At 38.6% G+C, this 18,342-nt stretch overlaps 1 protein-coding gene across 3 annotated transcripts in view; it reads right to left on the bottom strand.

Annotated features, from left to right (window-relative positions):
- Positions 1-18,342, bottom strand: part of MOXD1 (monooxygenase DBH like 1) — an 81,532-nt gene that overhangs the window by 20,672 nt on the left and 42,518 nt on the right. For all 3 annotated transcript variants that reach the window (XM_082633743.1, XM_082633744.1, XM_082633745.1), the window contains exons 5-7: positions 3,630-3,809; positions 2,885-2,987; positions 1,017-1,183 (exon numbers count right to left, since the gene is read on the bottom strand). In XM_082633743.1, coding sequence (XP_082489869.1) covers positions 1,017-1,183; positions 2,885-2,987; positions 3,630-3,809 — 450 coding nt within the window. The remainder of the gene's footprint in view (positions 1-1,016; positions 1,184-2,884; positions 2,988-3,629; positions 3,810-18,342) is intronic.

Genomic DNA, 18,342 nt, shown 5'->3' with positions numbered 1-18,342 from the left:
GAGAAGAACAACTTACACAATTTAAGTGAATGCATGAGCTGCCAGACATTTTGAATTTGGATTTTTCCTTACTTATACCTAGCAGTGTTATCTTTGTGAAGCAATACTGGCTGGGGGAAAAGAAAAGGAACTAATGCTTGCTGAGGACCAACTGGACCACTTCTAAATATTATCTTTCTTTTTTCTTCTTTTAGTAGGTAAGAAAGCAGTCAGAGCTCCTGGCAAAAAGATTCCAGTATGTTGGTAGCTTGCACATTGAAACTCTTAAAAGGAGAATCTATTCCCACTTTTCCAGATAAGAAAACTGAACTGGGAGAGTGAAATTAAATGCAATGCTCATGGTCCTACAGCTAGTGGTTGATGTCATGGTAATTTAATTCATGGTGTAAATGGCTTAAATAACTCAGAAGAGCACAATCTTTCCACTCCACCAGTCTGCCATACTGTTCACAACCACAATATCCTATAATTCATAAAGAATACTATCCATGTTGAAATACTTTAATTCAAGAAAAAAGAACTATAAGTGGAAGCAGACATTATGAAATACTTATATATGGTTTTCTCTTATCCAATATGTATTTTTATATTAGTTATTCTTGCTCTTTGGTTAAAGAAGGGAAGGCAACTATAAATCAGAGAAAATGAGAAAAAAATGAAAATGAATCATGGAAAACAAATATGGATAAAAGATAAAGTTGAGAAAGGAAAAGGGGACTATACAAACAAAGGTCGAAACTGTAAAAGAGAAAGTGAAGTATCCACTATGAAACAATCAAAGGAGGGGAAAGGAAGGAAAACACCCTGAAAATTATTCCTGTCTTTAGAATTCTACACCTGTAGTCTTCAAGATTTAAAAAAGCAATAAAGGTCTTGCTAAAATTGTAAATAATTGTTTTACAGCATGACAACAAGAAAAAGATTAATAATAAACTAACTTGGAATTTTCCAAACATAGTTTCTAAGAGCATAGATTAATCTGGAAACAGCAGCTCATAGACTCAGACATAGCATACCTCTTCCAGGCATTCCAGGGTGCAGTGACCCTCAGACCGGAAATCAGGCAGGCCTGGAGGGATTGTGTGGAAGAGGCTTACCCAGAGGCCAGCCTCAATCACCCCAGCGTCGTATTTCCTTATATCTGTCGTGTGAAATAACCTCAATCCAGAATTATCTATCAAGCCTGGAACGAGCATTTAAACAAGAAAAATTAAAAGTGAGTTTAAGTTCTTAAAAAAGAAAAAGTTTTCCAGATTCAGTTGAAATGGGTTCATTGGCTTTTCTTAAAAATCTCACAAGGCGGGGCTTCACTGGTGGCACAGTGGTTGGGAGTCCGCCTGCCGATGCAGGGGACGCGGGTTCGTGTCCCGGTCTGGGAGGATCCCACGTGCCGCGGAGCAGCTGGGCCCGTGAGCCATGGCCGCTGGGCCTGCGCGTCCGGAGCCTGTGCTCCGCAACGGGAGAGGCCACAGCGGTGAGAGGCCCGCGTACCGGAAAAAAAAAAAAAAAAAAAAAAAAAGAATCTCACAAGGGAAAGGAGTACAAGCAAAGATTAACGGACGGCATCATTCAGCTTCACAAAGAGGAATTATAAGATGAGTCGCCATATGGTCTGCAACCACTCTTGACTTACACAGCATACCATAGGAGACACGTTTGTGTTGACTAGCTGATATATTCCACAATTACCTAACATGAAGACAGAACGAAAATTCTAAAGTCATTCATTAGAATATAGAATAACTCAACAGGAGTTTCATTTTATATTGTTTTGAGGTGAAGTTCAGTAACATTTACATAGAGGTGAAAACCCCTTGGTCTAGAAACCACCTGGTGATGGAGAAAAGTATTAATGGTCAACTTTCTTTATAGTTTATTACCAGTCTTTTAATAATTCATCAGTCGTTTGATCAACAAACAGTTATTAAGAATCTATCATGTGAACAGCACAACAACAGGAACAGTGGGGAGGAAAGATGAATAAGACACATCTCTTGCTGTGACATAAGTTATCAAAAGGATGGACAGTATGAGCCCCAACACTTCATAAATCTGTTCCACTATAAAATTAATTGCTTCTTCTCTGCAGTGGTGACTTACCTACCTGTGACTACCGAACTGACCTTTGGATCAAGTAACATATATATAATTTTGTATTAATTGTTGTGATTATTTTATTGTTTCTCTCTTCCCCTATACTATAATGTCCATGAGGGTGGGGACATTATGTTGTTAAACACAGATCCAGCACATCATTGGTGATCACTATTTGCTGAAAAATTGCACGAATCAGTGTAAAATAATAACTTTAAGTTTCTTCTGTTGATAATTTCATATTAAATCCTTCCATTTGTTGGCTTTGGAATATTACATAGTAAATGCAGGTGTAAATACTTACCTCTCTTCATTTCAACATCATATTACACAGTGTCACTGCATAAATATTTTTGAGTATATTTATGGTTTGCCTATCACACAGCAAAGTGCTTAATATTTTCTAGTGTGATGAATGATAGTTTTTTATATATGCTTTTAGAAAGAAAATATTTTGTAAGCATCATGTATTTGGGACTAATATACATCATAAAGGAAAAAGGCTATTATTCTACTTCCTGGTAAGTAATATGCAAATTGCTTTTTAAAATTAGTGATCACATGCGCCCATTTGCCTGGTTCATCGCTGGTTAATGACTGTTGTCCCAGAGTAACTATTAATAGTGCCCTTTTTCATTCTAATAAAAGTATCCTAATTGGATGACAAATGTATAGGTTAATTCTTTCTACCACTGGATGCTATTTTATTTTAAGTATGTTTAACTCTGTTAAAATAAAAAGTTACAAAACTTTTAAAATCATAGGTAGAATGTATAAAGAATACACTCACCTTCCTTATATGTTGGATTGTCGTAATGGACTTCCAGGAGCACATAATGAGGGTCTAACGGAGTGCCGAGGGATAATCCAACATGAGGTGGGTAGGAAAAACCCTAAACAAGCAAAATTCTGTAACATACTGTCCTGTGAAAGTCCCTCAGAGCTCTGTTCCACCCAAAAGCCAGCCATTCTCAACGATATTTCAACGTTTTTCAACTCCATTAATCTATAGTTGATCAAATAAAATGGCTTAAGGAAAGAATTACTTCCTATGGAAAGAAAAATAAACCACCCTCATATCAAAAATACTATATAGGGCCTCCCTGGTGGCACAGTGGTTAGGAATCCGCCTGCTAATGCAGTGGACATGGGTTCGAGCCCTGGTCCGGGAAGATCCCACATGCCACGGAGCAACTAAGCCCGTGCACCACAACTACTGAGCCTGCGCTCTAGAGCCTGTAAGCCACAACTACTGAGCCCACATGCCACAACTAATGAAGCCCGTGCACCTAGAGCCCATGCTCCATGACAAGAGAAGCTACCACGGTGAGAAAGCCCGTGCACCGCGATGAAGAGTAGCCCCCTGCTCGCAGCAACCAGAGAAAGCCCACGCACAGCAATGAAGACCCAACGCAGCCAAAAATAAATAAATACATTAAAAAAAATAGTATATAGAGTTTTACAAGTAAGTGTTAGACTCGTAGGGGGAAAAATGATCAATTAACTTCGTTACATCTCAGTAATCATTGGCCCACCTCTCCACCAATGGCCCACGCAAAAATGACAGTCTCGCACATGAGGAAGGCATCAGGCATGTTAGGGTGGTAGCACTCGTGGCCGTGGTCCAGGACGCTGTCGCTGAAGTTGCTGCTGCACTGATAGAGCAGGATGTGATGGACCAGACTCTCGTGGCCTCTCTGTATCACGGGCTTAACCTAAGGAAGCACAGGTGAGAGGGAGGATGCAATGAGTAAAAACACCCTACAACACCCTACGATAAGCATGAAACTAGCATAAATGATTATTAGTTTTTCAAAGGAATAGTTTTCTCAACTATGGTAACAGCTATGTGGCTGAAGCACAATTTGTTCTGGAGATGATGACAGTGATGATGATGATGGTGCTGATAGTGATGACAGTGGCAAAGACAATGGCAACAGCAAAGATTCGATAACCGTTTACTCCTCCAAGAATCCTAGGACTTTACTAATCTGTTGTTTGCTTTTTTAACTCACTGTTGTTTCCCTTAACATTCTGCATAGCAGCTGTTTCAAAACTTGCTTGCTCTCTTCCAGGTTTTACTTTGCCCTGGCACTCTCTGTCTCTCTCTGTCTCTCTCTCCATCTCTCTGTCTCTGTCTCTCTGTCTCTCTCTTTTTCACATAGAAAAAAAAAATCACATAGGCATAAACGCCTACAGTCTCCCTCTCTACCACCTCAAAATGTTATCTTTACCCATCCCTACTGGCAGTAATAGATCATGTATCACCTATCTATCTATCTTTCTATCATCTATCATCTATCTATATGGTACAGAGCATAGTGCTAGGCACAAAGGAGGGCTCAATAAAGGATATTTTTATTTTAGTGATTAAAATCAAACTCTAACAAGAATCTTACCATTAGAACTTAGGAGAGAAAAAGTCATTGTAGCGATGCACTCCCGTGACACTGCTCAAATTAGAAGAAGGAAACTGGTAAAAATAGAATGAGTGGTAAAGTTGGTCCTGAAAGCGTGATTTAGGTGACTATGCTCCTTCCATTGTCCCTTCTGTAAGTTCCCTTCAGAACATTGTCCAGGAACCCAGAATGAGCTAAGCACATCCTAACAACCCAAGGAGCCTTATATCCAGAGGAAGTGGATGAGCCCTGTACTTAGCTTAGCTGGGCTACAGGTGTTGCCATTAGTTACAGGGTTCTTTGAACCTTTTGCTCAACTGCCAAAGAAGGCCTGGTGTGTTCCTAAATTTCCAAGAGTTTAGCTGTCTTAGAGCTCATCCACATTTGTGCTTTTAGCCCTAACTACTCAAATGCAAACAATTCATTTTAAAATCCTTGCTTTAGACAGTCATAAAGATGAAGTGTTTTCAGCTATTTTCTCCTAAGTCTCTCCATTTTGATTTTCTAGTTTTCTTTATATATATATATGTTTATATATATATATGTATATATATATATAAACATATATATATATATATATATATATATATATATATATATATATATATGAAAATCTAAGCAGCCAAAGAGAGAAGCAGTAGGCAGTGAGCAGAGCTCTGAGTGGGCAGCCAGAGTTTCAAGTTTTTAAATCCAGCTTTTCTTTTGTGTTGCATAGAGTCCTGCCACACCTAACCCACACGTACATTTTTAACATCACATTCACAGAAAATGACATGGTTGCACATGGTTGTGTTTGCACTTGCCTCATCTCTAGAAGATCGTGTGCCCTGAAGACAGAAACTATTTTCTATTTTGCTTGAAAATGACAGTTATTGTTCAAGCATGATTGCATAATATATAACAAGTACACAGGACAGCCCAGGATTTCTACGAGATTGTAGTTTCCACATTTAGTTTGAGCTTTTTTGCAAGTACTTATTTGGGCACCTCAGTACTCCAAGGGGGACAGGAAACTGCTAATATGTCCATAGTAAAATATTCAGGCACACGTGAGATTTTTGCTATGTGCCTTCTAAGTTCAGGCAGAACCTGTAGGTTGTACCGAGCTCTACAAGGTAGGTCCTGGATAGGAGCCCTTAGGGCAAATGAGGGTTGGCTGTTGCCAAGGCAGCTACATAAACTAGAGGCCTTCATAATGGCACAGCAAGAGGGCGCTAAGAGAGGGTGGGGGCAGAGTATGTGAGGCTGGGTGGTGCCTGTCTTAGAGGAGCTTCCAATAAACTTCTTTAAAAAATCTCTTTAAGAACAAGTGCCTTTTGTATGTATAAAGGAAGTGCTGAAGCCAACACCAAGTTGTCAAGCTAACAATGCATTCTAGGAACAATAATAGTAACATCTGTCTTTTATTTAGCACCTACTAACTACCAGCCACTATTGAGTCATTTCACATATTTCATTTGCTATTTATAACAAATCTATAAGGTAAATGTTATTGTCTCCATTGTAGAGATGAGAAAACTAAGACTCAGAGGTTTAGGCAGCAAGTTCAAAGTACCATGGCTAGGAAGTGGTGGATGGGGATTTGAAACTAGGCTGGTCTGACCCCAAGGTCAGTATTCTTCTGCTGCAACTCGTTGTTGAAGGAAGATATGTTGGAGACGCACCAATGACCTTGGAGGTTGCTCCCAGTGAGCGGGCAGATGAAGGGTTTCACATAAGGCAACTTGCCGACAACTGTCAGGCAGATGTCAATGCCAGGAGGTGCTTTCAGAGCCACTGTGAAAATCCCCATGCAATACTGCCCTCAGGGGAGCAGTGCCAGACTGGGAGGGAGCGCCATGCCTGGGGAGTCTCCTGCCCTCCTTGAGACCCAGTCCAAGTACCCTTAGCCTCTAGGGAGAGGAGACAGACTGTGACCTTTAACTGTGCTCTCTCCTAAGGAGAGCAAATAACAAGGTCTCTCCTCGAAGCTCAGTGAAGGCTTTAAGGAGAATTAAATTGCAACCCAAGCCCCAGGTTACAAATGGATAGTACAGCCTAGAAAAGGAGGATTTCCTAAGAAAAATACACTCATAAAACAAGAAGGAAACTTACTGCAGGCAAACCTAGGTACTGATCATAAGAAAATATAGGAAGCCTTGGAAGAAGTGAAGCCCTTGGAAAAAAATAATTTTTTTCTACTGTGAGATGAAAGAGACAAAGAAAGAGAAGTGCCTGAGAATGATACGTAAGGCTAACTACTGAGTGAAGAGGCCACAGACGTGGGAGGAAAAATACGAGTTATCAAACTCCTGAAAAGAGGAGAATTTCTTGATAGAGAATTTTAAGTTGACCATGGGGGATAATTAAGTGAGACCCCATGGATGGGAATAACCCGACAGTGCAGGGTCCAAGTTCCAGGGAATGAGAGCTCCTTGATGAGAGCGGGACAGGGCCATTGGCTTATGGCGCCCAGCACAGGAGAGAATTTCCCACAAAGCTTCCTGTCATGCTTAAGAGCCTAGTGACACCAGTGCATGGCTACCGATCACCAAATGATGGCTGCACATTATCTTCTGCTGCCACAACCAGTTCCACAAACATCTGAAGCAGTCATAGCACTTGAGTTTTATCCCCTGCTGTGATATCCTTCTTTTCTCCCAAGTAAGGCTGAGGCAGAGACCAGTGAGTACATCTGAGGAAGGAGAGTGAGGCGCACAAGGGGTCCATGACTCACACTGCTTGCTGGCTGAATGCAAACACTCAACACTACTCTTTCTTGTGCTCTTGGTAACAGTCCACAGGAAAGAATTTTCCTTTTGCATCACTGCCTTGTTTGAAACAATGGTGGAGTGCTATACTTTTGTATTTAAATATTTCAGAGACAAATAAGGCTGTAAGGCTTATTTGTCTATCAGTGCTTGTCTATAAGGGGCAGCACTTACAAAGGATTTCCTATTTTGGTTACTACTTCATAGGTGTCACATTATTATCACAGTCAAAATGGTAATGCCAAAAATTTGCCTCTATTCAAAAAAATATTACAATGATAGAAATTGTCAAAGAAGGTCATGGCAAGATAAAGTACACAAATATAAATAAATTGGTATTCCTGAGACTGTAATGAACATTTAATTGAATTTTGTTTTTAGTTGGCTATATGCCAGCAGAAGAAATAAATAAAGAGAAATATTTTTTAGAAGTGCCTATGGAAGTGGGTGGCAATGACACCCACCTCATGACATATTAAACTGTGTGATTGATCACTGTGTTCTTGCACATAGATGGAATTTACAGACCTAGAACAGATGGTAGGCCTGTACGCCCACCTTCGTATGCAACAGAAGCCAGGCAAGGGTGGCCTGGCAGCTGCGGGTTATCTGTTAGCGTGGGTGCATACTAAAAAACAGCCGGAGAACAAAAACGCAGATGAAAAAGAGAGGGAAGTCTTCAACCTGAAGGATTTTAGCAGGTAAAACAATCCCTTCAGTTAGTTCAAGAAACTGGAACTTTGGGATACTATTGAGAGGACTTAGCAGTAAAAAAGAAGAAGAAGAAAAAACAAGAGCTACTAAGCATAGCCAACACAAAGATGAAAATTAACATTGACGATAAAATAACCTAGACATTGAAAACCCCCAGATATTTATACTGTTTCTCATGACCCCATCTTTTCTTGACCTCTTTAGTCAGGTCAAAGCAAAGTCCCTGCAACACCCAGACTACTTAATAACTACTTATTGAATGGAAATCAAGTGACTACTACCTTTTTCATGCAGCCAACATTAAGGAAGCTGAGTCATCAAATGCAATGCCTCCTAACTTCCTGATCATCTCAACTCCAGTGACTTATGCTGCATCCCGCTTCCCTCACCATCTCCCAGAGATGCAGTCAATCAACAAGTCCAGTGAGCACTACCTTTAAAAGGTAGCCTGATGCCAAGGAGCAACAAAGCCTGTGTGCCACAACTACTGAGCCTGCGCCGTAGAGCCCGCGAGCTACAACTACTGAGCCCATGTGCCACAACTACTGGAGCCCACGTGCCACAACTTCTGAAGCCCACATGCCTAGGGCCCATGCTCCGCAACCAGAGAAACCACTGCAATGAGAAGCCCTCACACCACAACAAAGAGTAGCCCCTGCTCGCCACAACTAGAGAAAGCCCGCACACAGCAATGAAGACCCAACACAGCCAAAATAAATAAATAAAATAAATATATTTATTTTAAAAAAAAGGTAGCCTGAATGTAACCATGTTTTCTCAACTTTCAAATATCAATTACCTTAGGACTAACACTTGCAGAAAGAAACTTATTTTTTGCTTAATTCCCCTACATTGTGTTGAGCAATGTTCCTCCAAAATTCATGTCCACCTGGAACCTCAGAATGTAACCTTATTTGGAAATAGGGTCTTTGCAGATGTAATTAGTTAAGATGAGTTTCCACTGGCTTAGGATGGGTCCTAAATCCAATGACTAGTGTCTTAATAGAAGAGAGAGGAGAAGGAGATTCAGACTCAGACACACACACACACACACACACACACACACACACACACACACACGGAGATGGCCATGTGAAGACAGAGGCAGAGACTGAAGTCAAGTTGCCACAAGCCAAGTAACCCCAGAAAGCAGCAGAAGCTGGAAGGGCAAAGGAAGGTTTCTCCCTTAGAGCCTTCTGAGAAAGCATGGCCCGGTCAACACCTTGATTTTGGACTTCTGGCTGCCAGAGCTCTGAGAGAATAAAGTTCTGCTGTTTCACGTTACCCAGCTTGTGGTCATTTATTATGGAAGCTCTAGGAATCTAATACAGCCCCCCACCTCAATATTTTTAAATAAAAAACTAACAATTCTCAGATTTTTACACCTGTACCTAGGCCATGGTTGTCTCTGCATTTGTTTGTGATGTGAAATTATCACAAATATACATTGTTTCCTCTTATTTGAATAGATCTGTAGATTAGTTAATAATATTGTATCAAGGGTAATCTCCTGGTTTTGATAATCAAACTAAATAAATGTAAGATGCTAGCATTTAGGGAACTCTACTATTTTTACAACTCTTTTTGTAAATCTGATATTATTTCAAAATAAAAAGTGTAAAAAGTAAAAAAAAATAAGATTCATTATCTATAGCTAAATATATGTGTTATCTTGCTTTTGTTTTCATTTTTGGCGGGTAAAAAAGAGGGGGATAAAATGCCCCTCTTGACTGGTCTAAGTATACTGAGCTCAGTGAGAAAAACAGGAGGTGATTAGAGCTCTTATGAGCAATTTTCCTATACTTATTCTTCCAAGTCTACCCATTTAAGATGTGACTTGTTGGAACATGAGTGGAACATAGCTCTCCAAAACCAACTTGCAGTCTAATAAATTAAAAATTAAAACAAAAGGAAAGAGGTGATGGGTGGAATCTGTAATGAGCTGGCAATTTTGTAAATCCCCATCACCACTTTTCTTCCTGCCCATTCTTGTTCCTGGCATCCCTCTTTACATACGCACCTGAAGCACAGGTTGCTGTCCATATAATAGCAGGTAAACCAGCTCTGACAAAGGTTATCCAAAGGGCACCTGGCTCGTAAAGTGAGGCAGCCTATGAGAACATTTTAGCCAGAACTAGTTGTATAGATAGATGATTATAAGGTCATGTGACTATTTGCTTCCCTCTCTCCCTTTCTCCCTCTTTATCTTCATCCCTGATGGGGAGAACTCTTTGAGAATGACAATATATCTGACTTTTAAGAGGCAACCAAATTGAGCAAGAGAATGATATCACTGTCCGACAGGTAATCCACTCTGAAAAAGTTCAGGGTTCAAAGTAAAACCCGACTTATTGATATGGCATCAAGGGGTCACAGCTTGAATGGACTTGGCAGCTAAAGCCCAGGAAATCATGTTCAAACCAGATGGAGATGACTAAAAGAAATGAAGAAAAGGGAAAAACTGAGGGAAAGGAGATCTCTGGGAAATAATTCACTCCGTACTGCAATCCTGAATTCTCCTAGGAACTACCATCTTCATGCATGACCATGCCCGTGCAACCACAATTGACCAGTTCAGGGATGGGTGCTCAATGCATCAATCCTTTTTGGGGATTTTCAAACTATGAAAAAGAACCCACTGCCTTCTAGAAGGTGGAGATTGTGGAAGAAGCCAGCATGTAGTGAGATACAATAAAGTCAGCACACAGAAAAGTGCCAAAGACAAGACAGTCTTTGAATACCTAACTTAAGCTGTTCCTGAAACCAGCTGCCTCTCTGCCATTCTGTGGCTTATTTATTCAACCTTTCCTCTTATTTCATGGATCAGTACATTCCTTTCTATTTCCTAAGCTAGCTCAAGTTGGGTTTCTGTTACTTGCAACCAAGAGCCCTGATTAATAATCACACAACTATATACCATCAACTTATCAATATGTGTGTGCATTTATGTATGTGCTATCTGAAAATAGCTTTTTTTCTCTTAGGAAACTTGCCATATAAAACTGCTTTGCTTTTGTTTTACTATTTTATTTTAATTATTATTCTTAATTGGATCTGGGTAAGTTAATAACAAAGTTACTTCAATAAAATGCCCTTAATAGGCAATATGGGGAAAAAAATCACCCCCTCTAACACACATAAATGTCTCTCTCCCTTGCTTATTGATTTCTGAAATTGCACATAGGCACTTAGTACTAAGGCTGTTTTACTTGGTGAACATGCCAATACCCTTGAGAAAGGTAAAACATTATGATTTACAGTCATTAATTTCTGCATGTGAATTAATGAGGTACTTTTGCCAAACACTTCAAGCATATTTAAAAAAATACAAAATAAAACAGAAAATTACCTTTAAGAAAGTTCATAACACAGCACGCTCAGTGTATGTATTGTTTTTTGAATTTTTAATAGACTATTCATGAACTCTAAGATAGCTTCTGGCCCTATATTTATATATTAATTTTTGGTTAACTGAGATATTTAATAAGCTAGAAATCACCTACCTACTCTAAGAAAATTTAAATTAACACCTATATGGCCAGCAAGGAGTAGTGGAATGACCTGGAGGTTTTGAGACCAAGTTGACTTCCTGCTGTGCCACTAACCACCTGTGCGACATGACCTTGTGCAAGTCACATCACGCTAGTTCTTACTTTCCATCAGGCTCTCAGGCTCTAGTTTATATACAGACTAGATATATAAACATAAATATTACATTCCTTAATCCTCAAAACAACCTAATGAGCTTAGGTAATAGAATTTTCACACATTTTATAGAAATGGAAAGTAAAACACATATAAGTTAAGAAACTTGCCCAAGTGTCAGAGCCCTGGTTTGACCTCTGGTGGCCTGGACTGGGAGTCGGTGTTCCTAACCACCACACTGATGTACTGGCCTCTTTATTGGCAGGGTAGTAGATGGGGCAGTGTCTACTCCACCAAGATCACTTCAGATCCCTGTAGCCTTTACTGTGTACCCATCACCCAGGTTCTGGTGCCTAATTTCTAGGCACCAGAGGCATGATTTTGGATTCACTTTGCAAACAGCAAGAAATACCAGAAAATGTACATTCCTCTAGGGAAGGTAAAAGGTAAGAGAATATGAATGTCTGGTAATCTTGTGTTAAATAGGACAACTCTAAACATACTTTATATTCTTCATGGGTGCTATGGACTGAATATTGGTGTCCCTGCCCCCCAAATTGATATATTAAAATCCTAACCCCCAAGCTGATGGTATTACATGTGAGACCTTTGGGAGGTGATCAGGTCATGAGAACAGATCCTCATGAATGGGATTAGTGCCCTTATAAGAGACCCCAGAGAGCTCCCTTGCCCCTTCTTCCATGTGAGGTCACAGTGAAAAAACGGCTATCTCTGAGTAAAAGGTTCTCACCAGATAGCTATGCTGCCAGCACCTTGGTCTTGGCCTTCCCAGCCTCCAGAACTGTGAGAAATAAATTTCTGTTGTTTAGAAGCCACCTAGTCTATGATATTCTGTTAGAGGAGACCAAAGGGGCTAAGACAGTGGGATTAAGTTAAACCTGGAACTACAAGGCAGTCACACACTTGCTTGGCTGCTTCCCCTTCCCTAGCCTTACTCTGCCCCCTACTGTTTTCTCCTGGAACTTCCTTAATCAATCCTTGAACATAAAACCTTGTCTTAAAGGACTGAATCTGGGAACCCAACCTAAAGCAAGTAGCATAATGGAAGAGCATTGTTGGACCACATTTTCCTGGGTTTGAATCTTGCTCCCTTATTTTCATATTTATTTATTTTCCTTGAAATATATTTGACATATAACATTGTGTAAATTTAAGGTGTACAGCATGCTGACTTGATACATTTATACACTGTAATATAATTGCATCAAACTTGTTAAAGACTAGATTTTAATTATTCCCACCACAAAAAATGGAATTGATAATTACGTGATTTTCTATCTCTGTTTCCTAGTTGCTTAACGTCTCTATCTCAGTTTCTTTATCAGAAAATCAGTAATAATGAGAGTTACTCATAAGATTACTTGAGAATCAAATGGCTGGTACATATAAAGCAACAGACACCTTGTAGGTGCTCAAAAAGTGATGTATTATTATAAATTGGGTTCTGGGTTTTTAAATACATTTTTAACATTGTGCCCACATAGATAACAAGCAAAACTATGCAAATAATTTATTCACAAATGCCAGTATTTCAAAATCAAATTTTAAGGCTTTATGTTATAAATATTCAGGCAAAAAAATATCACCATGGTCAAATGTTTTATTGCAAAATATGTCATCATATGAAATACAAATTTACGTGTGCCTTGTCAATTTATTTAGGATTTGAGTTTCAAATTTGTAGATATAAGACTGAGCTGTATTTTCTCGACAGAGATCTTTTTCTGAATTACGACCACCTTCCTTTCTCCAAAAGAAACTTAGCTACATTGACACTTATGTGTGTTGATGTATAATTTTGAATATAAACGTTCCTTATCATTTTGCTCTGAAAATCTTTTCTCTCAAAGAGATGCCCTCCATCCATTCATTCATGCACTCAACTAATCAACTAAAAAACAAAAAAAAAAAACCCACACACTTATATCTACTCTACTGTTTGCTCTTTGTTAGGTGCCAAGGGGGAAAACAAAGATGCATCATACGTGAATCTGACAGTCATATGGTTCATATTCTAGAACGGTAGAGAAGCAAAGGCCAGAGAATGATCATTTTTGGTTGCCCTCTAGCACTGATTTTCCTACCAGAATCCTGAACTGCTTAACTACACCATTGGGCTAAGAATGATTCCTACTTCCCCTGAGTGACCTAAACCCATTTATGTGATCCCATCCTTGACATGAACTTAAATTGGTCAAACCACAGGGACTTTTCCATGGTGGCTGACAGAAGAGCTGTCCTCTCCCTTCCCCAAGACATGAAAGAGAAAGTGTTACATCAGAAATTGAGGCTGCCATTTCCCTACCATGAGGGAAAACAGCCTAAGCATGAAGACAACACAATGGTAAGGGCCAAACTCAAAATGAAGCTGCAGCTCTTGAAACATCACAAACCTCTGGACTAACAGATTTGCCTGAAATAAACACAAGCAATGCTCAGTTGAAATAAAAATGGGTTTGATGCTGACAGTAATTATCAATGACAATTATTTTCTTCTGTCACCCTTCATTTGTTTCTTCCCTCTCTTTAGACAAACAATGCAAACTGAGATGAGCACCCAAATCTGGATAAAGTTAGAAGCTTTGTTAATTAAGACTTCTGAAAAAAAAAAAAGAGTTCCCCAAATATTAGCTAATGGCTGAGTCTCTGGTTCTATAACATATTTGAAAGTCGAATTTTTTTCATGAGAACACTGAATATTTAGAATATGCCAAAGCAATACGGCTCATCCTATTTCATATTTCTCATCTTCAAAATATCCTTCAAGCTACTTTCCAGTCACAGCAATCATCCTAGTCTACACCTCCTACACATCCTACCTAAATTATACCAATAGTCACATACTTCTTAAATGTTTAGGAGCTTGCTTTCTGGACCATACTCCATATCCCAGCCAAACCATCTTCACAGATTACCACTTTTCACATTGTAAATCTTGTCCAACAGTGCTATTAGTCAGTGCATGCTATTCAGTGCAGCAATACATATATCAAAGGTATGAGTATAACTGGATTTCTGCCAATCCTATGCAGGGTAGAGAGACACACGTGGACCAACATGTTTTATGAAGGATAAAAACTTCAGAAATGGGGGATATCTGATAGGAACATAGCTCAGCATCACAGAATGACAGGGGAGACAAAACAGTGCAATAAAAATGCATGGACACTCCAACTTTATCTAAAGTGACCCATCCTCCTACTGTGGAGAAGTGGACTATAGGTTAATAGAGGAAAGAACTGGAAGCAACACTCAGCTGAGCAAAGATAAGTAAACATTAAATTACCAAAATAATGAGGAAAATATTCACAACACTTATGTCAAGCAAAGGGACAATTCCCTTGATATAAAAAAGCTCTAAGAAACGAAATTGAGCTATTTGTAATGAGGTGGATGCACCTAGAGTCTGTCATACAGAGTGAAGTAAGTCAGAAAGAGAAAGACAAATACTGTATGCTGACACATATATATGGAATTTAAGAAAAAAAATGTCATGAAGAATACAGGGGTAAGACAGGAATAAAGACACAGACCTACTAGAGAATGGACTTGAGGATACGGGGAGGAGGAAGGGTAAGCTGTGACAAAGCGAAAGAGTGGCATGGACATATATACGCTACCAAACGTAAGGTAGATAGCTAGTGGGAAGCAGCCGCATAGCACAGGGAGATCAGCTCGGTGCTTTGTGACCGCCTGGAGGGGTGGGATAGGGAGGGTGGGAGGGAGACGCAAAAGGGAGGGGATATGGGAACATATGTATATGTATAACTGATTAAATTTGTTATAAAGCAGAAAAAAAAAGAAAAAAAAAAGCTCTGATAAACAAACAAAAAGACAATAGTAGAAACAGGCAGAGTTGCATGAGTGAAGAGTATATAGCAAAGAGATACAAGTCGTTACAAATAGAGAAAAAGATGTCAAAAGTCATTCATAACTAAATAAATGGAAATGAAAACAACGCACTCTTTCACCTATCAGATTGGCAACATGTTAGAAGTTTGTTAAAAGGCAATGTCGGAGAGTGGACTGAATGCTGTATCCCCCAAAACTTCATCCATTGAAGTCCCCATCCCCAAAATGACTATATTTGGAGAGAGAGCCTTTATGGAGGTAATTAAGGTTAAATGAGGTCATAAGTGTAGGGCCCTAATCCAATAGGATTAGTGTCTTTATAAGAAGAGACAGGAGAGTGCTCTCTTTCTCTTTCTCTCTCTGCCATGGGAGGACACAATGAGAAAAGAGCCATCTACAACCCAAAAGAAGAGGCCTCAGAGTGTAACTTACCTTGTTAACATCTTGATCTTGGACCTTGTAGCCTCTAGAACTGTGGGAAATAAATATCTGCTGTTTAAGCCACCCTAGTCTATGATATTTTGTTATGGCAGCCTGAGAAAACTAATACAGACAGGAAGTATGTAATAGCAGAAAACTGAAAATATTTAATGTTATCAATTAAATTATATTAAATTCAGACAATGGACTACTACACAGTCATAAAAGAATTAAATAGATCTGTACATACTGAAGTGAAATATTTTCCAAGAGATAGTTAAATGTAAAAAGCAAGTGTCAAAATATATAGTTTAATTCCTTTGAAGTCTAAAAATAAAAACAAGAAAAAATATATATGTAAAGAGAGAGGTCTCAAAATGTAAACAGAAATAGACATAAAGGTGTATGATTGCATATGTATAGGAAATTTCAGAAAAATATAAGAAAACATTAATGATGGCTTATGAGAAGCAGAACTTGAATGGTAGAAATTAGAACTTTTTGCTTTTCACTGTATGGCCTTCTGTGTTTGAGTTGTTTACACTGAAGAAATATTAATTTTATAATATATTTTTAGAATTCTGGGTTCATCACTTATTAGCTGAATTGCCCCTGACAAGGTAATTAATTGAGTCTTTTTTTCCTACATGATAAGGTGATTGTGAGAATCACATGAAATATTAGAAACTCCTACAACAGTGCATGGTATATACAAACATCATCAAATATTAGTTCTCATATTTCCTATCCATAATCTATCTAGGATACTTCCTTGAATGTTACATATATATCGCATTTGTGTTATGCTATTACACTTGAATATATAATACAGAGTCCCCCAAAATGTAAAAAATGTTTATTTCCCTAATCTTGAGTCAGTGCAACAATAGTCTGTTTCCTCTCATGATTTTTTAATTTAATATTAGTTATTTACAGTAATAATTGACCAGGATGGAGCAACATTCTGTTCCTCTGAAAACCCAATTATAGCGTCCAAATTTTTAAGCCCTTAGAATAAAAGAGTTTTCTTCCCCAAACCTGCTGTCAAGACTTTCCAGCCCACTGGCAGATGTCACTGAGTTGGCTTCACCTCTGAACAGACACAGCTCCTGCTGGGAGGGTCCCGGCAAAGACACCGAGACCTTTCCTTGGTTCTGCATCAAACAATTTCTGTCTCCCTGGATTGTTTTTGCTTCTTGGTCTCCTTTGAAGCTACAGTTGCTGGTCTGCTTTTTGGTTTTGTTGTTGTTGTGTGTGCTTTTTTTTTTTTTTAATGGTTTAAAGGCCTAATAATTCCATCCATGAAAGGACGGAACTCAATTACTACCAGATGATCCACATGATAAAATGCCATAGCCCCAAATTAGGGGGAAGAAAAAATTTAGTTTTTCATTCAGCCCAATACAACTTACATGTAAAAATAACTGATTTAATTCTGCATATTTTAAAACTAACTCTCCAAGACTTGTTTGCACATCCTGAAACTTCTAGTACCTGTGTTTATATATAATTTATCATAATAATTTTGGCAGATTTAAGTAAAGTGTATTATTTTAGCATTGATTCATCATAATTTAAGGATTGTTTTTTCTAGAGAAATTTAATAGATGGGCCAACTTTTTTGTTTCCTCTAGGAGTACGGAAATAATCATTACATGGCATTTTTTATTCCTTCACGCATAGTTTAAAGATTAGATGTAATTGTAAGCAATACAGATGAATAACACTGCCTCATGCAGAATTCTATGTTGGCTTTTATCCAGAGGTGTAGAATTCACTGCTCTTTAAATTTAAATTAAATTTAAGTTTAAGGCATAGTCTATTTTTTTATCTTGTAATGAAAGTAGGAGAAACTGATGTTAAGTATTTTTCTCTAAGATACAAAATAATGTCGCTTTAGAGCTGGTAGTAAATGCAGGTTTCCAAATCATAATTCACTTCATTGAATTTTGACCCTTTCTATGAAGTGTCTACAAGTAGCACAGCAGAACTGTGGCTTATGTATCTGTTCAGTTCAGCCCAGAAATTAGATACATAAGCCACAGTGCCACACATTCAAAGTTCATTTGTTTCAGGGATAAGAAATACCTTACTGAACATTGTTTATAATTCACCATCACTGACTTGAATTTAGATTTGAGTCATTCATCCAACAAGCATTCATTAAGCACCACTGTCAGGAACTGTACCCAGAACTGAAGGTCTAAGGATGAGCATGGCACAACTGTCCTGGGACTTAACTTCTAAGGTCAGGTAAAAAGATACATCCCATAGGAAAAATATAGGTGCTATAGCATCAGTAATAGCTATCAATTGTATTTATGTGTACCAAACACATTACACATACTATCACATTTAATTTCATTTTATCTTCACACCATCCAGAGACAGGCATTATTGTCTCATTTTATAGACAAGGAAATTGAGGCACAGTTAAGTCAATGGAA

Source organism: Mesoplodon mirus (genome assembly GCF_964341445.2).
Source record: "Mesoplodon mirus genome assembly, chromosome: 10".
Classification (NCBI taxonomy): Eukaryota; Metazoa; Chordata; class Mammalia; order Artiodactyla; family Ziphiidae; genus Mesoplodon; species Mesoplodon mirus.
The sequence above is the reverse complement of the archived record's forward strand: the minus strand, read 5'-3'. Positions and strand labels throughout refer to the sequence as shown.